Source organism: Salminus brasiliensis, chromosome 17 (genome assembly GCF_030463535.1).
Source record: "Salminus brasiliensis chromosome 17, fSalBra1.hap2, whole genome shotgun sequence".
Taxonomy (NCBI): domain Eukaryota; kingdom Metazoa; phylum Chordata; class Actinopteri; order Characiformes; family Bryconidae; genus Salminus; species Salminus brasiliensis.
Genome location: NC_132894.1, coordinates 7,501,674 through 7,516,387, shown reverse-complemented (window position 1 = coordinate 7,516,387; position 14,714 = coordinate 7,501,674). Strand labels below are relative to the sequence as shown.

At 42.9% G+C, this 14,714-nt stretch overlaps 1 protein-coding gene across 11 annotated transcripts in view; it reads left to right on the top strand.

The window, feature by feature from the left end:
• celf5a (cugbp, Elav-like family member 5a) overlaps positions 1 to 14,714 on the top strand; it is a 264,942-nt gene that overhangs the window by 137,229 nt on the left and 112,999 nt on the right. For all 11 annotated transcript variants that reach the window (XM_072661093.1, XM_072661090.1, XM_072661096.1 and 8 more), the window contains exon 3: positions 4,438 to 4,486. In XM_072661093.1, the coding sequence (XP_072517194.1) occupies positions 4,438 to 4,486 (49 nt within the window). The remainder of the gene's footprint in view (positions 1 to 4,437; positions 4,487 to 14,714) is intronic.

The window sequence follows — 14,714 nt, the reverse complement described above, 5'->3', positions numbered from 1 at the left end:
GCAGTCACCACATTCACACCTGCATCCATAAACCTCAGGACTAAGAGCAATGTGTTTGGACCTCATCCTCGCGATGGAGTCAGGGAGGCGGTTGTGAGATGGGAGGAAGCCAGAGTCTCAGCAACAGACCTGTGTTGCAGTGGGTTGCGTTTGCAGTGTTGCATGCGTATTGCCGCGCAGTTAGGAACGCATTCCGTCTGATGTCAGGCACTTCACCGGCATCGCTGCTTGTGTTTGATGTCAGGCGATTTGCTGCAGATGGGAACGTTTCCTGAAGAGTTTGTTTGTTTATTTATTTACTTATTTATTTATTTAACTGTTTCTGAGATGGAGTCAAAAAAATAAGCAGGTATATAAAGTACCATAAAAAATATTTCCGCTGTGAATTTCAGTCAGGCCAGCACTTAGCTTAGCCGAAAGTCCTCCTAACTCTCGTTTTTTACTTCTGCATCTTTGTTTGGTCAACCATACATATTGAGTTGAGCCTCAAAAAACACTAGGAAATGAGCTGCAGCTGAAATTGCTTAACTATTGTGTAAGCTGTTTAGTCTACACCCCTCCTCTTTAGTTTGTTTACTGTTTATTCCCAACTACAGGTTAGGACTCCTCCTATGGCATGAGCGGAGGCCTTACTATTCTCAGACCCCTGACCATTTAAAGCTGTGTTGTTGATGGCCTTTGAACCTTTGACTTGCTGTCTCATCACAAGAAAGCAGTTAGACTGTAGCACCACTCAAGTCTGTGTCCAAGAAAGAGCGCAAAGGTAAATTTACTCAGAACTGTGTTTTTATGCAGAGTAATTTCACAGCTCTAGAGTGGCCCAATGGTCTAACTGCTGCTTATCGAGCGTGAGAAAATCTGGCAGTTGTGAGTTTCATGAGTTTCTTGTTCAATAGAAATGCTCCAAAATGACTTGGAATAAAATATTAGTACATTGACTTCGATTGAAAGTGAAGTGAAGTGACCATATACAAAATACGCAAATGTAATTGGGGTAAATTCTCTAGAAATAGTGATCCGTTCAATTTACCTGACTTTATATATATATATATATATATATATATATATATATATATATATATATATATATATATATATAGTGCCTATTTTATGGAGTAACGTTCTAGTCAGTTATTGTCAATTCTAGCTTCCAAAAAAATCAATAAGCACCTTCAGGCCGATGTGTCGCGATGCCCTGATGTATTTTCACACCCTTGTTTTTATTTCAGACTAGGTGTCAGCTGTGCTTTTAGCGGCATTAACCACACGGCCCAAGACAAAGAGCCAGAGCTCCTGAACCCAGACCCAGGACAGCCTAACGCCCCCCTCACCCCCCCAACCGGCACAGTCTTAGCTCCGGCTAGTTATTATTTACGATGGATAAATTTATGGAATAATTCCTGAGAGGAAGGTTATTCAGTTCCTCAAGGTGAAAATGGATACGTTTAGCACTTAATGAATCTGGCCTGGCCCTCTCCCCCCCATATATCAGCATGTTATTAAGCCGTTTTAAAATCCCATTATGGTGTTTCTCCTTGAACAAGTCATGCTTTTATGGGACTGGCCTGTCTTTAAAACTGACCTTTTTCAGCTCGCCTCCAGAGTTGGACAGTAAAAGAAAATATGTTGGACGGAGAGAAAAAATGTTGATCCTGGACTCTCTCAAACATTTTTCAGGGGCTTTCAGGGGCATCTCTCAGTCGGGATCCGTGTGGAAGTGAAGCTGCCGCAGTAATAAAAAAGGCTTTGGGAGAGCCGAGGAGGCTGTTAGGAGCGCACATTCAGAAACCTTGGCACAAGTCTACAAATCCTAGTCCTCCTTCATCAAAATTCCGCCTGCTGTGTTGCTATTAGCAATTTGTTATGGATCGATTAAAAGCTCCAGAGTCAATGGAGGATTAGCGTAAATGGTACGAGACCGGCTCTCTCATTTCTTTTGAAGTACTAGTCGTCTTTAAACGCCTGCACTCCAACGACTTCAGTGTGAATTATTCTGAATGATGATGTTCAGCGGTGTGGTTCAGGAGTCTTTTATGATTTTGGGGCATTTTAAGAATTCCAAAATAACCTAGCATGAGCATTTTCCCCTTGGGGCTAATGTGGGCCTATTAGAACGTCCTTACAGATTTTAATACAGGTAGTATTTAATTTTTTTTGATTGTTTGTTTATTTATACTTATTTTACTATGAAGTAAAAGCTACTACAGCCTCCAATAATAGGTGTGTAAAAAGTGGAGTTTATTTTTCTATGGAATAGCTAACGTCGAGAAAGTCCTGCTTTTCCTGAGTATCAGTCTTTTAGTTTTACATCTTGTCTTGGCTCTTTAGTTAGTGTTGCTAAATATTTATTGGAATATGCTGCTTTTAACCCCTTAAACAGGATATAGACCGTCATTGGGCCAAAAGTGTTATTATAGACTTCTGTTGCCAAAGAATAGCCCCACCAGTTTGTACAGAAGCCCCTGTAGAATTATGTTACTGTAAACAGCAACTGCAGATGGTATTTACGTGTGTGTGTGTGTGTATATATATATATAAGTGCAAATAGTAACATCATGCTACATATAGACTGGTGTTATTATGTACACCTTAGCTTAAACTCCATCTACATTTTTGACATAGTAAAAAAAAACACAGTGAAAAGTTTTTACAGTTTTTACCATACAGTACTTAAACAGTTTGACTAAACTGATGAAATTATTATTTTAGGCCAAAATATCCTGTCATAGTGCTTACAGCATGTGTGTTAATGGAGCAAGATGTACTATACTTAGTGCAACTAGCCAGACAAATCGTGCAAATAGACATCACAGACATAGACAAACCAATTTCTGATTTTATCCTAAAATAAAGAGATTAAATATTCATTTATCCCAAATTAAGGACCGCTAAAGTCTTCAGTAACACATGACAGATATTTTTGCTCTTTTTTAATTAAGGTTTTCATTGAGCTAATGCTTCATTTTAGGTGCCTACTTTCTAAGTGTGTTTATATATTGAGCTTTCAGCCCTTTAGAATTCAGTCTCTTTTTAGTCTTTTTCTATTTTTGATTATTGATTATTGATTGATTATTTGTATTGCTTTATCCTAAAAGAAAAATATGCTAACAGGCTCAACTGCAACACTATATTCTAGTGTACCGTGGCATGAAATCTCCAGCTAAATACACAAATGCAACTGAGAAAAAACTCAGTTATTAATCAAATCAAAGTTAAAGTGCAAGGTTACATTTAAATGTGGAAATGTTGTCATTTTGGAGCTCATGTTGGACATTTCTGTTTGTAAGTACTTGAGCATCAGCCCTTCTTCAGTCTTTGTTTAGTATTTCTGTATTTTTGAATACTGATTAAGAAGTAAAAGGATGGAAGAAGGGCAGTATTTTTGTAGGTTTTACCTTTGTTAGTAGTCTTACCTTCTAATTCATGTTGTTTATTGTATTGTGGCCACTCTTTAGGTTTGACTGGGTATTTGGTTTATTATTTAGGTATTTTTAAACTTACAAATATATTCATTTTTCCTGAAATAAAGACTAGTGGACGACAGAGGGCATTTCTGGTGCACCGTTTTGCTTCATTATTTTCTTCTTTTTGAGCTAATGTTAAAAACCTATTTTTAAACCATGCCTTTTACTGAACACCAGTGCTTTAGTATTTAGTATTGCGGTTGGTGTAGCATAGACTCATTCTACATTCTCCTGCTATGTATAATATGATTTACATGTAAGTCACTCTGGATAAGAGCATGCAATGTAAAAGTCTTCAATCTACTTTGGTCCTTGTTTAGTCTTGAATATTTAATTAAAATGACGGTATCCTGAAGAAAAGACACTCAGACGTCTTCCCTGAAGGACGGTAGGGTCAGACTTCATTTTTTGCAGTACAAGACTAGCAAACAAGAATAATGAAAAAAAGAGATCAAGCTATAGGAATACTGGGAGGAGGAATATATAGGACACAAAGACTGAAGTGACAGAGGTTTCTAATCCAACAAATGCCATTCTTATCAGGTTCTAGTGGATTACTGTGAGCCCTCCTAACCACAGAATCCTTCGCCGCCAGACACTCTCCGCAGCCTAAGGGCCAGGGATCAATAGGGCCGCATTGATCTCCTCCTCTCCTGAGGCGGCCTCCACTTTTATTGTTGTTGCATTTCACTTCACCCTGACCATTACGGCCGTGCAGCTCCTGAGCACGCATGGCGGAATAGGCAGAGAAGACTTAGCGCTTCGGACAGTCTGCTGCTCCAGCGTCCTGCTTTCTTTCATCTTCTTCTTTCTTGGCTGGTTGTAGAGCAAGCCTACGAACCCGACCGTGCCGTTAGGTGCTCTTGGAGCTTAGGTGGAGAACACTGCCTGACACTTTGGACACCGTTAGCCGGTTATGCTAGCAAATGCCTGAACTAACGCCTGTGTCTCTTGCTTGTTTTTCCTTTCACAGATGACTCGCCCCATTCAGGTGAAGCCGGCCGACAGCGAGAGCCGTGGAGGTAGTGGTTTTCCTTTTTCCCACGCTTTTTATTTCTCTCTTTATTTATTTTATAATGCTGCTTTACGTTCCTTTGCTCTGGCCTGCTTTCACCCCCCCCCTCTCTCTGCCTTTCTTCCTCCCTCGCTCTTCTTTCTCACTCACTCTCTGTCTGTCTGATGGATGTCCAGAGTATTCGTTTTAATTAAGGAGGACGCGCTTCCACTGAATGGAAAGGAAGTGGCTTCTGCTGCCTGTCTAACCTTGCTCCCCCTGCCAAGCCCATTAACGACACACTGTAAATTAAAAAGTAATTAGCTGGGATATTGGGACGCCAGCCCTGGGCCCCGAACTCCCAACTAGAGGCCTGGTCAAGCAGAGGGGGTATATTGTAAACAAGAGGTGTAAACGGCATCGGGATGTGGGGGTTGGGTGGAGGAGGATGCACAGCTTGCCAAACAATCAATTATATTGCGGGGTCTTTGCCAAGACCTTCATTTATTCACCCTTAATTCACTCTCCTCCGATCCCTTCTGTGTGAGCTGGTTAATACTGTGTGTGGATGGACATGCTGTATGTGTTGGCATTAAAGCTGCGTGATATGGATTAAAAAATAACCTCTGTGGCTGCAGATGACAACACAAAGTGTTTCTGTGATGATAAAAGGAACACATTTCCAAGTCTCCTTCTGTTTAGTCCTCAGCGGTTTAGCCCACCCATTCACTCTGACATTATAAGGAGTGTTCCAGCCTTGGCTGCTTATTGAAAGGGGCACAATACAGGACACAACCAATCAAAAAAGAGATGCGAAGCTAACATAGCATAGCTTTATAGATGCTGCATATTGTATACCACACTATATACAATACATACTCTGGTTTATGTGGTCTCAATCTGGGTTAAATTGGTGGCTCTGAGAAGGTGTGTGATCTTCACTAAACACAGTGGTTGTGTTTTTTTGGATGCGGCACGTCCTGGGTGGTGCGTCCGACTGTTGACCAGAATTCTTAACGTGTTTTGGAAATGTGAAAGCCTCATCCGGTCTGTATCCTTCCAGCATGCAAATGACATAAATTGAGCTCCTTGTAGGCCTATTTAAACTACATGTCCAAATATTTGTGGACACTTCTTGTCTATTCCTTGTAGAGTATTGCTGGAGCAGATAAACATGAACCTATTGGCACCACGTCTAATGCCAGGCATGGGCTAGAGGGGTATAAAGCCCCCAGCACTGAGCTGTGGAGCAGTCCTCTATCCAATTCCTTTGGCGTAATTGGGGAGTTGTGGATGAGGCGGGGTGGCCAACATCCAACATCCTGTCCTTACTAACACTTTTATCGCTGAATGCAATCAAATCCCCACAGCAATGCTTATCCAAAATCTAGCAGAAAACCTTCTTCCCTGGACAGTAGAGACTCCACCAAAGCAAGATAGACTCTTTTGCATACCCTTGATTTCAGAAGAAACAGTAAACGAGCAGGTGTCCCAATACTTTTGTCCAAATGGTGTATTTCCTGTCAGTTTACACATTGCAGGCCTTTGGCGATATCACAAAGACTAATACTGCCCTATATTGTGGTGGATTTATCCGACGTGACAAGGTGTGAACCAGAGGCTTGCTTTCAGTGGTGTTCTGCTTGCACTCTCCTGTTCTCTTGAGAGCTGCAGAGATCCAGTTTTCTGCTGATGACCTGGAAGAACATGGCAGCTAGCACCATGTTCTGGACCGATCCACCATCCTAAAGAAAGAAAAGCTTCCTGTTTTTTTTCCCCTTTCTTCTCTGAAAGGGCTCCCAATTTGGCCCCAAATGGTCCATCCCAGCGGTGGACAGGCGGGTCTCGCTCTGTGGAGATTGATGCCCCATAAAGCTCCATTGATTTTGCCATTGTGGAGGTGTGTGTTCGCATTAACCACGACACTCAGCTGTCTTTGGACTTCCCTGCAAGTGGCCGGCTTTAGCACTCCCCAGGCTCCCCTTGGCCGTCCTCAGGCCCCCTTATTGCCTGACTCCTGGTGATCCTGCTGGAGATGGAGAGCGTGCTTAGGCCAGACCCAATAGTTACACATCATCTTAAATGAACAGGTCAGACTAGCACCTCAGGAGCAATCCAACACCGATGTGACTTTAACGGTTTGGGCCGGTTTCTAACCGTCCCCCGGCCATGTCCTGCAGGATCCTCATGGATGCTAGCGCAGCAGGGGCGGGTTGAGCTACATCTTGGAACCGAGCGATAATGTGCTCATTCTACATGGGGACGCGCTCCAACTCCCTGAGGTAGAGGAGGATCCATGCAGAAGAACTTAATTATGCTTCTCGCAATAATGGCAAGATGGCACCAGGGATGGGCAATGGTTGCTCTCTGGGGTTGTAGAAGCTTGGCTGGTGGAACCCACAGTGCCTGCGATTGTAATTACTCTTTTAATCTCATTAAGTGGTTAAAAGGTCAATGCACCTGTTTGAAGGGGAAAAAAGTCCAATCATGTCCTCTCGGAGGGCCCAATCTAAACCTTAGGAAACCTTAGTCCATATGGACTCTCCTGTCTCTGGCCATTAAGACCTCAGAGATAATATGATTAAATTGTCCTTCTCAATTCAGTACTTTTTTCCCTAATAAATTGGGATGTCTTGGATGTTCACATGCATAAATATCTCCACGATGGGTCATCTGGTTGACACACTGCCTGGGTAAATTAAGACGGCGGTGGGTTATCATTAAAAGCACACCGAGTGATGACAGGTTGCAACCTTGAATTCATGAAGGCGCCATAACTGGTTGTGATATCACTGTTGTCAGCAGGCAATTATCACGTCTACAACCTTAACGCAGTTCCAGCATTCGTTCGGCTTGGGCTTGGTTGTTGTTCCATGGAGGAAATGACAGAACTAGCAAGCCAGCATTTTTTCTCTAAATTCTTTTCACTCAGGCGGCCCAACGCTTGGAAGCGTGCGGCAACTTGAAACTCGAAAATTAAAACCAAAGCTTATTTGACTGAGATTTCAAATGCACCACCCATGTTTTGATTTCGACTTCACAGCTTTCTTGATGACATGTTTATTGAACACTCTTCTGTCCTTGCTCTGATACACATCCGCGCTCCCTCTCTCTCTCTCTCTCTCTCTCTCTCTCTCTCTCTCTTTCGCCATCTCTGTCCCCATCTCTCCCCCGGCGCTCTGATATGAAACAGATTGATTTTACTTCAGAGGCGAGGCTGATGACTGGCACTGGCTGGATATAAAGGTGGTTGCTATTGCTTTTTGAAGCGCTGTTCAATGCCCCTCGGAGGCCTTTGAGCCCTAACAGAGGATAAATCAGCTTCGAGACCCTTTGATTTCCACCCTCCTTATGCCTATCCCCTCTTGTACAGATGCCCCCAAATCCTCACCTTTCTCTTTTTTTTAAATACTCACCTTGAGTCAGTCCAAAAGGCAGGTTTTCATGTCTTAATTCCTTCCTCTTAGCCTGCTTGTCCTTCCGTCTGTCAGCCGGGTGGTAGTCCATTCTAGGGTTTTCAGAGAGGTTCCTTGTAGTCAGAAGGTTGGCTGGCAACAAGAAGTCATGGTCCAGCCCAGCTTAGCTTCTAACCACGGGGGATATAAACATGCAATCCGAATGAACAGATAATGCCAGTACAGCACAGAATGCAGCACCTTTTCAGATTCTTCTTTTTATTCTCCACTGAATTAGTGATCGGCATTTGCTGAAAGAACTGAACTGGACATGCTACCAGGAGTTTGGTTTGTTCTAGTCGTGTCTTTGTGAATTTACTCTAGGTATTCCGGTTTCATGCTACACATGCTAGGTGAATTGGCCTAATTCTGCCCCTATGTGTTTGAATACAGGTATAGATATTTTGAGCTGTAAAGCTCCTTTACACAGCTTACAGAGCTGAGTCTACTTTTCAGTGTGTTGGCTGAGGCCTGGCTGCTCTCTGGTGTGTGTGTGTGTCTGTGTGTGTATGTATAAGGTCTGAAGGATGGAAGGTGAGATTGCTAAAGCTTACTCAGATGTGGCAACCAGAAGAAATAGGCCAGGCAGGGAAAGCATAGAGGATCCCGAATATCTGTTCTAGAAGACCTAGAAACTATAATTCCCTCTATATACAGTACATACACATGCTTATTTTATACACCTTCCCATATCTAATATGCTCTTTAATGTGCTGTGATCTGTCTCTCTGACTGTACACATATACACCTATACACAAACCCAGCTGCCTAATGTTGTGCAGGTCTCCCTCTTTCCACCAAAATGGCTCTGACCCTCAGAGGCATGGACTCCACAAGACCTCTGAATGTGTCCTTTAACCCCTTAATGCAGAAAGGCTTATTACACATCAAGATATATTATACCTCTGTACAAACTGGTGTGGCTATTCTTTGGTAATAGAAGTGTGTAATAGCATCGTTGAGCCAGTTACTCAACAAAAGCAGGGTAAAACTCTTTGTTTAATACCCATGATTCCAGAAGAAACAATAAATAAGCAGGTGTCCCAAAACTTTTGTCCACATAGTGTAGGATCAGAACATGGCTCCAACAAATTAAGTATGTAGATGTTGGTAAGTGCCAGTAATAAAGATTTAGGGTCAATATTTATCATGAATGAATGGGTGAAATAGCCTTTAATTCGGTAAAGAATGAATAACTGTAGCAGCTGAGATGGTAATAAGACTATAGCGCTGAGCTTGTTTGAGAAGGTAGTCGTAGGAAGTGAGGTAAGAATCAGGTTCATCTGATTTGACTGATAACCGCGATGCTTATGTTTGCTTGATAAGATTACAGACTGAAAATGTGCACTGTTCAAATCTCAAAAAGCTTGTAACGACTCAAACACCATGATTAAATGCCTAAGCCGACACTCTCTGCTGCACTCCTCAGCCTTGGCTGTAGAAGAGGGCAAATGAGGGGGCAGTGTGGTGGAAACTGTGTATTTTCCTGTGGAGAGAGAGAAACTGCAGATCGCTTGCTTAGATTACATTCGACACGGAGTAAATGTGAGCCTACTCGGAACAGAGCGAGAAGGATAAGGTTGGGCTAATCGCTAGGCGAGGCACAACCCTGGGCCACGTGTTAAAAATACTCTTATGTCTTGGGGCTCTGGGCGGTGAAAACGATTCTGACGAAGCAGAGGCTTGTCCTGTGACTTGAACGTGAACTGTGCTTTGGCAAGCAGCCAGGGCTTGTGTAGTTTGTGCTAGTAATCAGGGATGGGTTAAATGGTAGGACTTTGGAGGAATTTGAGTGTGGTTACTCTGTCGTTTGGAACAATCGGAGAAACTGTTGATGCAGCTTGGGTCTTCATATTGTTAGCTGAATGGCTAGTGCTCTCCTCCGGGCGTGTTGAGGCTCTCTACCAGAGTCTATGGCTGACTAGAGAAGGACTGGGAACGGAAGGTTCCAGTGGTTCTTCAGAAATCTGCGAGGAAGTTTTCCACACCTCCCAAGTTCAGTCTTAGAAGTTGAGGCATTTCCTGCTACTAATCCCAAACACATTCAGTGATGTTGAGGGCTGGACTGATGGGGGACATGGTTGATGGTCTAGCAGGTCTTGCATAGTTGTTAGAAGGTCTCATTTTCTCCAAAACTCCATTTTACTCGATTGGTCCATTATAGGTGCATTGTGGATGCTTATCTGACATTCATGTCATGTCTACAATGGACCATCCAAGTAAAGTGTTACCAAAACATGCAGGTCAGACAGTGTCAGAAGCCACCTAACAGGTCGGTTGGGGTGGAGAACTGTAGACCAAAAAGACCTGATGGTTAGAAAAGCACAAAAACACATGCCTCAACCTCCACCGAAAAGTAGTTGGCCGGGGCTTTGAGCCGCGGTCACTATGATCCGAGGATCGGCGGGATGAATCCCAGCTCATGCTGCTTGCCATCAGCAGCCGGAGTCACAGAGAGCACGACTGGCCTTCTCTTTCTGACTTGCTCAGGAGTGGGTTGATGGCATCTTCATCCCCACTTCACTCCTAGTGTGATGTTGGTCAGCACAGGCCTCTGTTAGCTTTTAGCTGGGGAAAGCTGGCTACCTAGTGATGCTGCATCAGTGGCAGTTCCAAAAGAGGCACAGTGGCACTTCACATGTGTTGGAGGAGACATATGAGATGTCCTAGTGTTGGGAGCTTTGCTAGTGATCACATGAATGGGGTTTGGGTAATTGACCAATCCCCATTCATGTGAATTAAAAAAAATCATATTAATCAAAAACCAAATTCATTTAATACACCGCAGTGCAGTAATCCAAAGAACATTGTTTTGCTGGACTCCTACATATTCTCCTGGCCAGTGAACTCTGAGACATATCCACACACACATACTCGTGCAGTCCTAATCACACGCATGCAAAGCAGCATTGGAGAATTCATTTCAGCGCCCGCGCTGGACTGCGCGAGAGGACCACCAAAGGTTACTGTTGAACACGAGAAGTAAAGGTCAGAAATCATGTTTAGTTTTCCTCCGGCTGCGAGGTAATTCCAGCCAGCAGATTGTGTCCCTGTTGAGGCGAGGCAGGGGAGGCCCGCTGCAGAAGGGCGCACAGGCACAAGGTTACGCGGTCAGCGCTGCCGCCCGGCCCGCCGCTGTCACCCTCAATAAGAGGCGCTCCCTTATCACCACCACAATCACCTTGAGAAACACACTCGTCTTCTTATTCCGCAGCAAAAAGGATAGCGGGGCAGGGAAAACCACACAGCGGGACGGGTCGGCCCCTGATATTCCCGACCTGCGGAATAATGCTGGAGTGGTGAAGTGAAGATGCCTCTTCGTTCACCTTTTATTCTTTTGCACCCCAAGGCGATAACTTTGCCGGAAAACAAATTTACATAATTTCTCTCAGTCTAAATATAGTTAGTCTCAGCCACAGATGTTCCGCCCACATGTAGACAGACCATCTGATGTCTGTTTTTCGCGTTACACTGACCACTGACCTTTGTCAGTTACATTCTGATTGGCTCTCCACACAGCAATGCACTTGGATTTGCAGTCCCATGGGAAGCAAATGCTTGCTTATTCTAGAGTCTTGCAATTCCCAGCAATAGCAGGGACACGCCCAATATAACGTTGGGTTAGGAAGGTAAAGCACCACCGCATCTTTCTATAAAATTGCCACTGACAATGCGTCCATGGACAGGTCAGCATGCTCTGAGGAGAACAGACATGTGTATTGGATAGCATTGCAAGTAATGCGGGTGAGAGAGAGCCATCCTACCAACTGTGCTCGCTTTTCATTGATTGGTTTAGCACTTAGACAGTTGTGCCACTTGGGAGTCTAACATTTAATATCCCTGTTTTAATGGCTGTGGTTTAGTTAGAGCCCTGTTTTGAAAAACTGCATCTCATTAAAGCTAACCAGTGGTCAGTAGTTGGTCGTTTTCATGTCAGTTCGTTGGCCTTTCCTGTCAAAGGAGGCGGTTCTCCAACAAAATGCACTAGGCTCTGTGACAAAGCTTGGCTTGCTGGACTTGTATCAGTGTTTAGTTTTGCACTGGAGTTACGAAGCTGATGTAGCTAACAAGTAATGGATGCCTGCAGCCAGCAGGTGTAAAGCTGCCCTGCTTTAACTCTTTTAGCTATGTGATGTACTTTTAGAATGTACCAATTTCATATATTTTAGGGCTCCGAGTGGTCCAGCAGACTAAGGCGCAGCCACTATGACCCACGGATTGCTGGTTTAAAACCCGGGTCATACTGTCTGCCATCAACAAAGGGCAATTTAAGCCAGAGAGAGCACAAATGGCCTTGCTCCCTTTCTCTCTCTCTCTCCTCACATCATTTCAGCGATGTGAAAACCTATTAACTAAGATTTGAAGCAGGAACAGGGCTGAAACATTGAGCTATTATTATTACAATTATAATTATAATTATTAACTAAAACATACAACTTAAAGTATGAGGACCAAGGGTTAAGGGTTCAATTACTTATTAGCTACATTAGTCAGATGGCTCCAGTAGAAACCTGTAAACTCCAGATACAGTGTTTTTACATTAAATTAGAACAACTGATAGACTCATGAGCTCTTATAAAGCATCTTAAAGATACAGACGTATTCCTGTTCTAGCGATCAGGCTGTCGTAGGTACACTGTCACTGTTGCCCCCTCAAATGTATTAGTTAGTTTTTAATCCATCACAACAGTAAGTGGGTTGCTTCTACAGAGGCACATTGTCTTGCAGTTCTCACTCATACAGTACATGTTCGCTTAGAGTGCGCTCTAGATGTGTGGCTGGAGGCTCTTGGAGAGAGGAGTGTGTGAGTGTGTTGCTGGCTGATTGCATGTGCTCTGAAGGAGGCTCTTTGGGTGTTCTGATTGGCCGGCTGGGTCAAAAGGAGCCCAGCCAAATCACTGCAATCACCGGGCTGCTCGCTCTCTCAGAGCTAATGACGCTCCTTCATATGCAGCCGCCTCATTAAAACCCGCACTGCCCCTACTGCCCCTTACACACACACACACACATACACAAACACACACACACACGCACTTTCTCTCTGTCTGTTTTTCTCTTTCTCAAAACCACACACAGACAAACAGTAAAAACACATGTGTACACATATACTACTGTTCAGCATTTCTGAATTAATGTTTTAATAATAATAAACCAGTCATTTATTTGCAGATGAATATTATGCGGGTGTATCTGGAACTTTAAAGGGCCCGTTTCCTACTGATAGTGTGTGTGTGCGGGGAGAGGGGAGCTTTGATTAATTATATGATAATTTTTAAATTTTTTTTAATGAAAATATGATCATTTTGATTGATTACGTGATAGTTTTGAGAAATTATTTTCTATGATAATTTTGATTGCTTATATGACAGGTTTTAGAAATAATTTTTATATGATATGATCATTTGTATAAATTATTTATGATAATATCATAATATGATAATTATGAATGATTAAATGATATATATTTTTATATGATTATATATTATATTATATCTTGCCTGAAACTCTAATTTTAACTAGAATCGCCCGATCCGATTCAGTGGATCAGGATCGAGGCCGATCCAGGCATATTTGAATGGATCAGGTATGAGCTACTTTAACCCCAACCCAACATTTTTTATTTGAATTTTAAGCAATATGGTGCATAATGTTTAAAATAATTGTTAATACATAATTACATAGCATTGGATATTGAAATACATTCAATTGTAATTTAATTCTTTATAAGACATGTTTTATATATATTTTAAGTTTATATAAAGTATATATTAAGTATATATATACCTTCTTACCTGTCAGCGGAAGTCAATGTTAAAAGATTTTATTGAATATATTTTAAATGAAGTCAAAAAGTCAAAAGCAGCTAAACGGAGATACAAGGTTTTTGTCTAAAACACGAAAATATTGACGGAAATGTTGCCACTGCTGGACAAAAACAATCAACAAAAAAGCAATACATTACTCATTACTCATACATTACCCCCCCCCCCCCCCCCCCACCCACACACACACCCCTTTTGTCTTTATGTGACTCACGCATTCATACACACAGGTCAGAGAGCGGCTGATGGTGGGCTGGAGCAAACAGCCCAGATGGGGCGGGGCAGGCTCTAGGCTCAGTGCAGGGCGAGCAGCTCCATCAGCAGATGGGAGGAGATTAGGCCTAACTAGCTGTAGAGCCACATGGAGACCCAGCACACACAGCACACACACACAGCAGCCTCCAGAACATTCCACTCAGCCATGGCACCATCTGAGTGGCTTACTGTAGGCTTCACACACACACACACATACACATACTGGGCTTGCTGCAGAAATATCTCTAGGATTTCAAGCCACAGGTTTGCTAAGAAGAACTGCTAAATGTTAGCCAAAAAAAACAGACCAAAAACCAGCATCCACAAACATGCCATAGGAAAATGAACTGGATTTACTGTTGTGTGGCTCGCAGTCAGAGTAGTGCCGTATTTCATTTCGTTATACTGGAACATGGGATTTCTTGTGGTAATAAGTGAGACTGCGAAAAAGAGTGGCAAACACGCCCCGCCCACTGATACTGATTCTTTTATAACCGCTAGAGACTGTAAGCTTAAATGGCTGGAGGGAAGGTAGTAGAAATAAATATGCATTAGGACCATAGCCATGGAAACTAGACTTGAGGAAATGCCGGAGAAGCGTGCATGAATCCATTCTAGGCTAAACCCCTAGCCAACCGGCTTTTACCATGTCTTCAATCTGTGCTTTCTCAAACTAGGGCTTACCAAACATCAGAATGGGAACTTAAAAAGGCTGCGAAGGGAA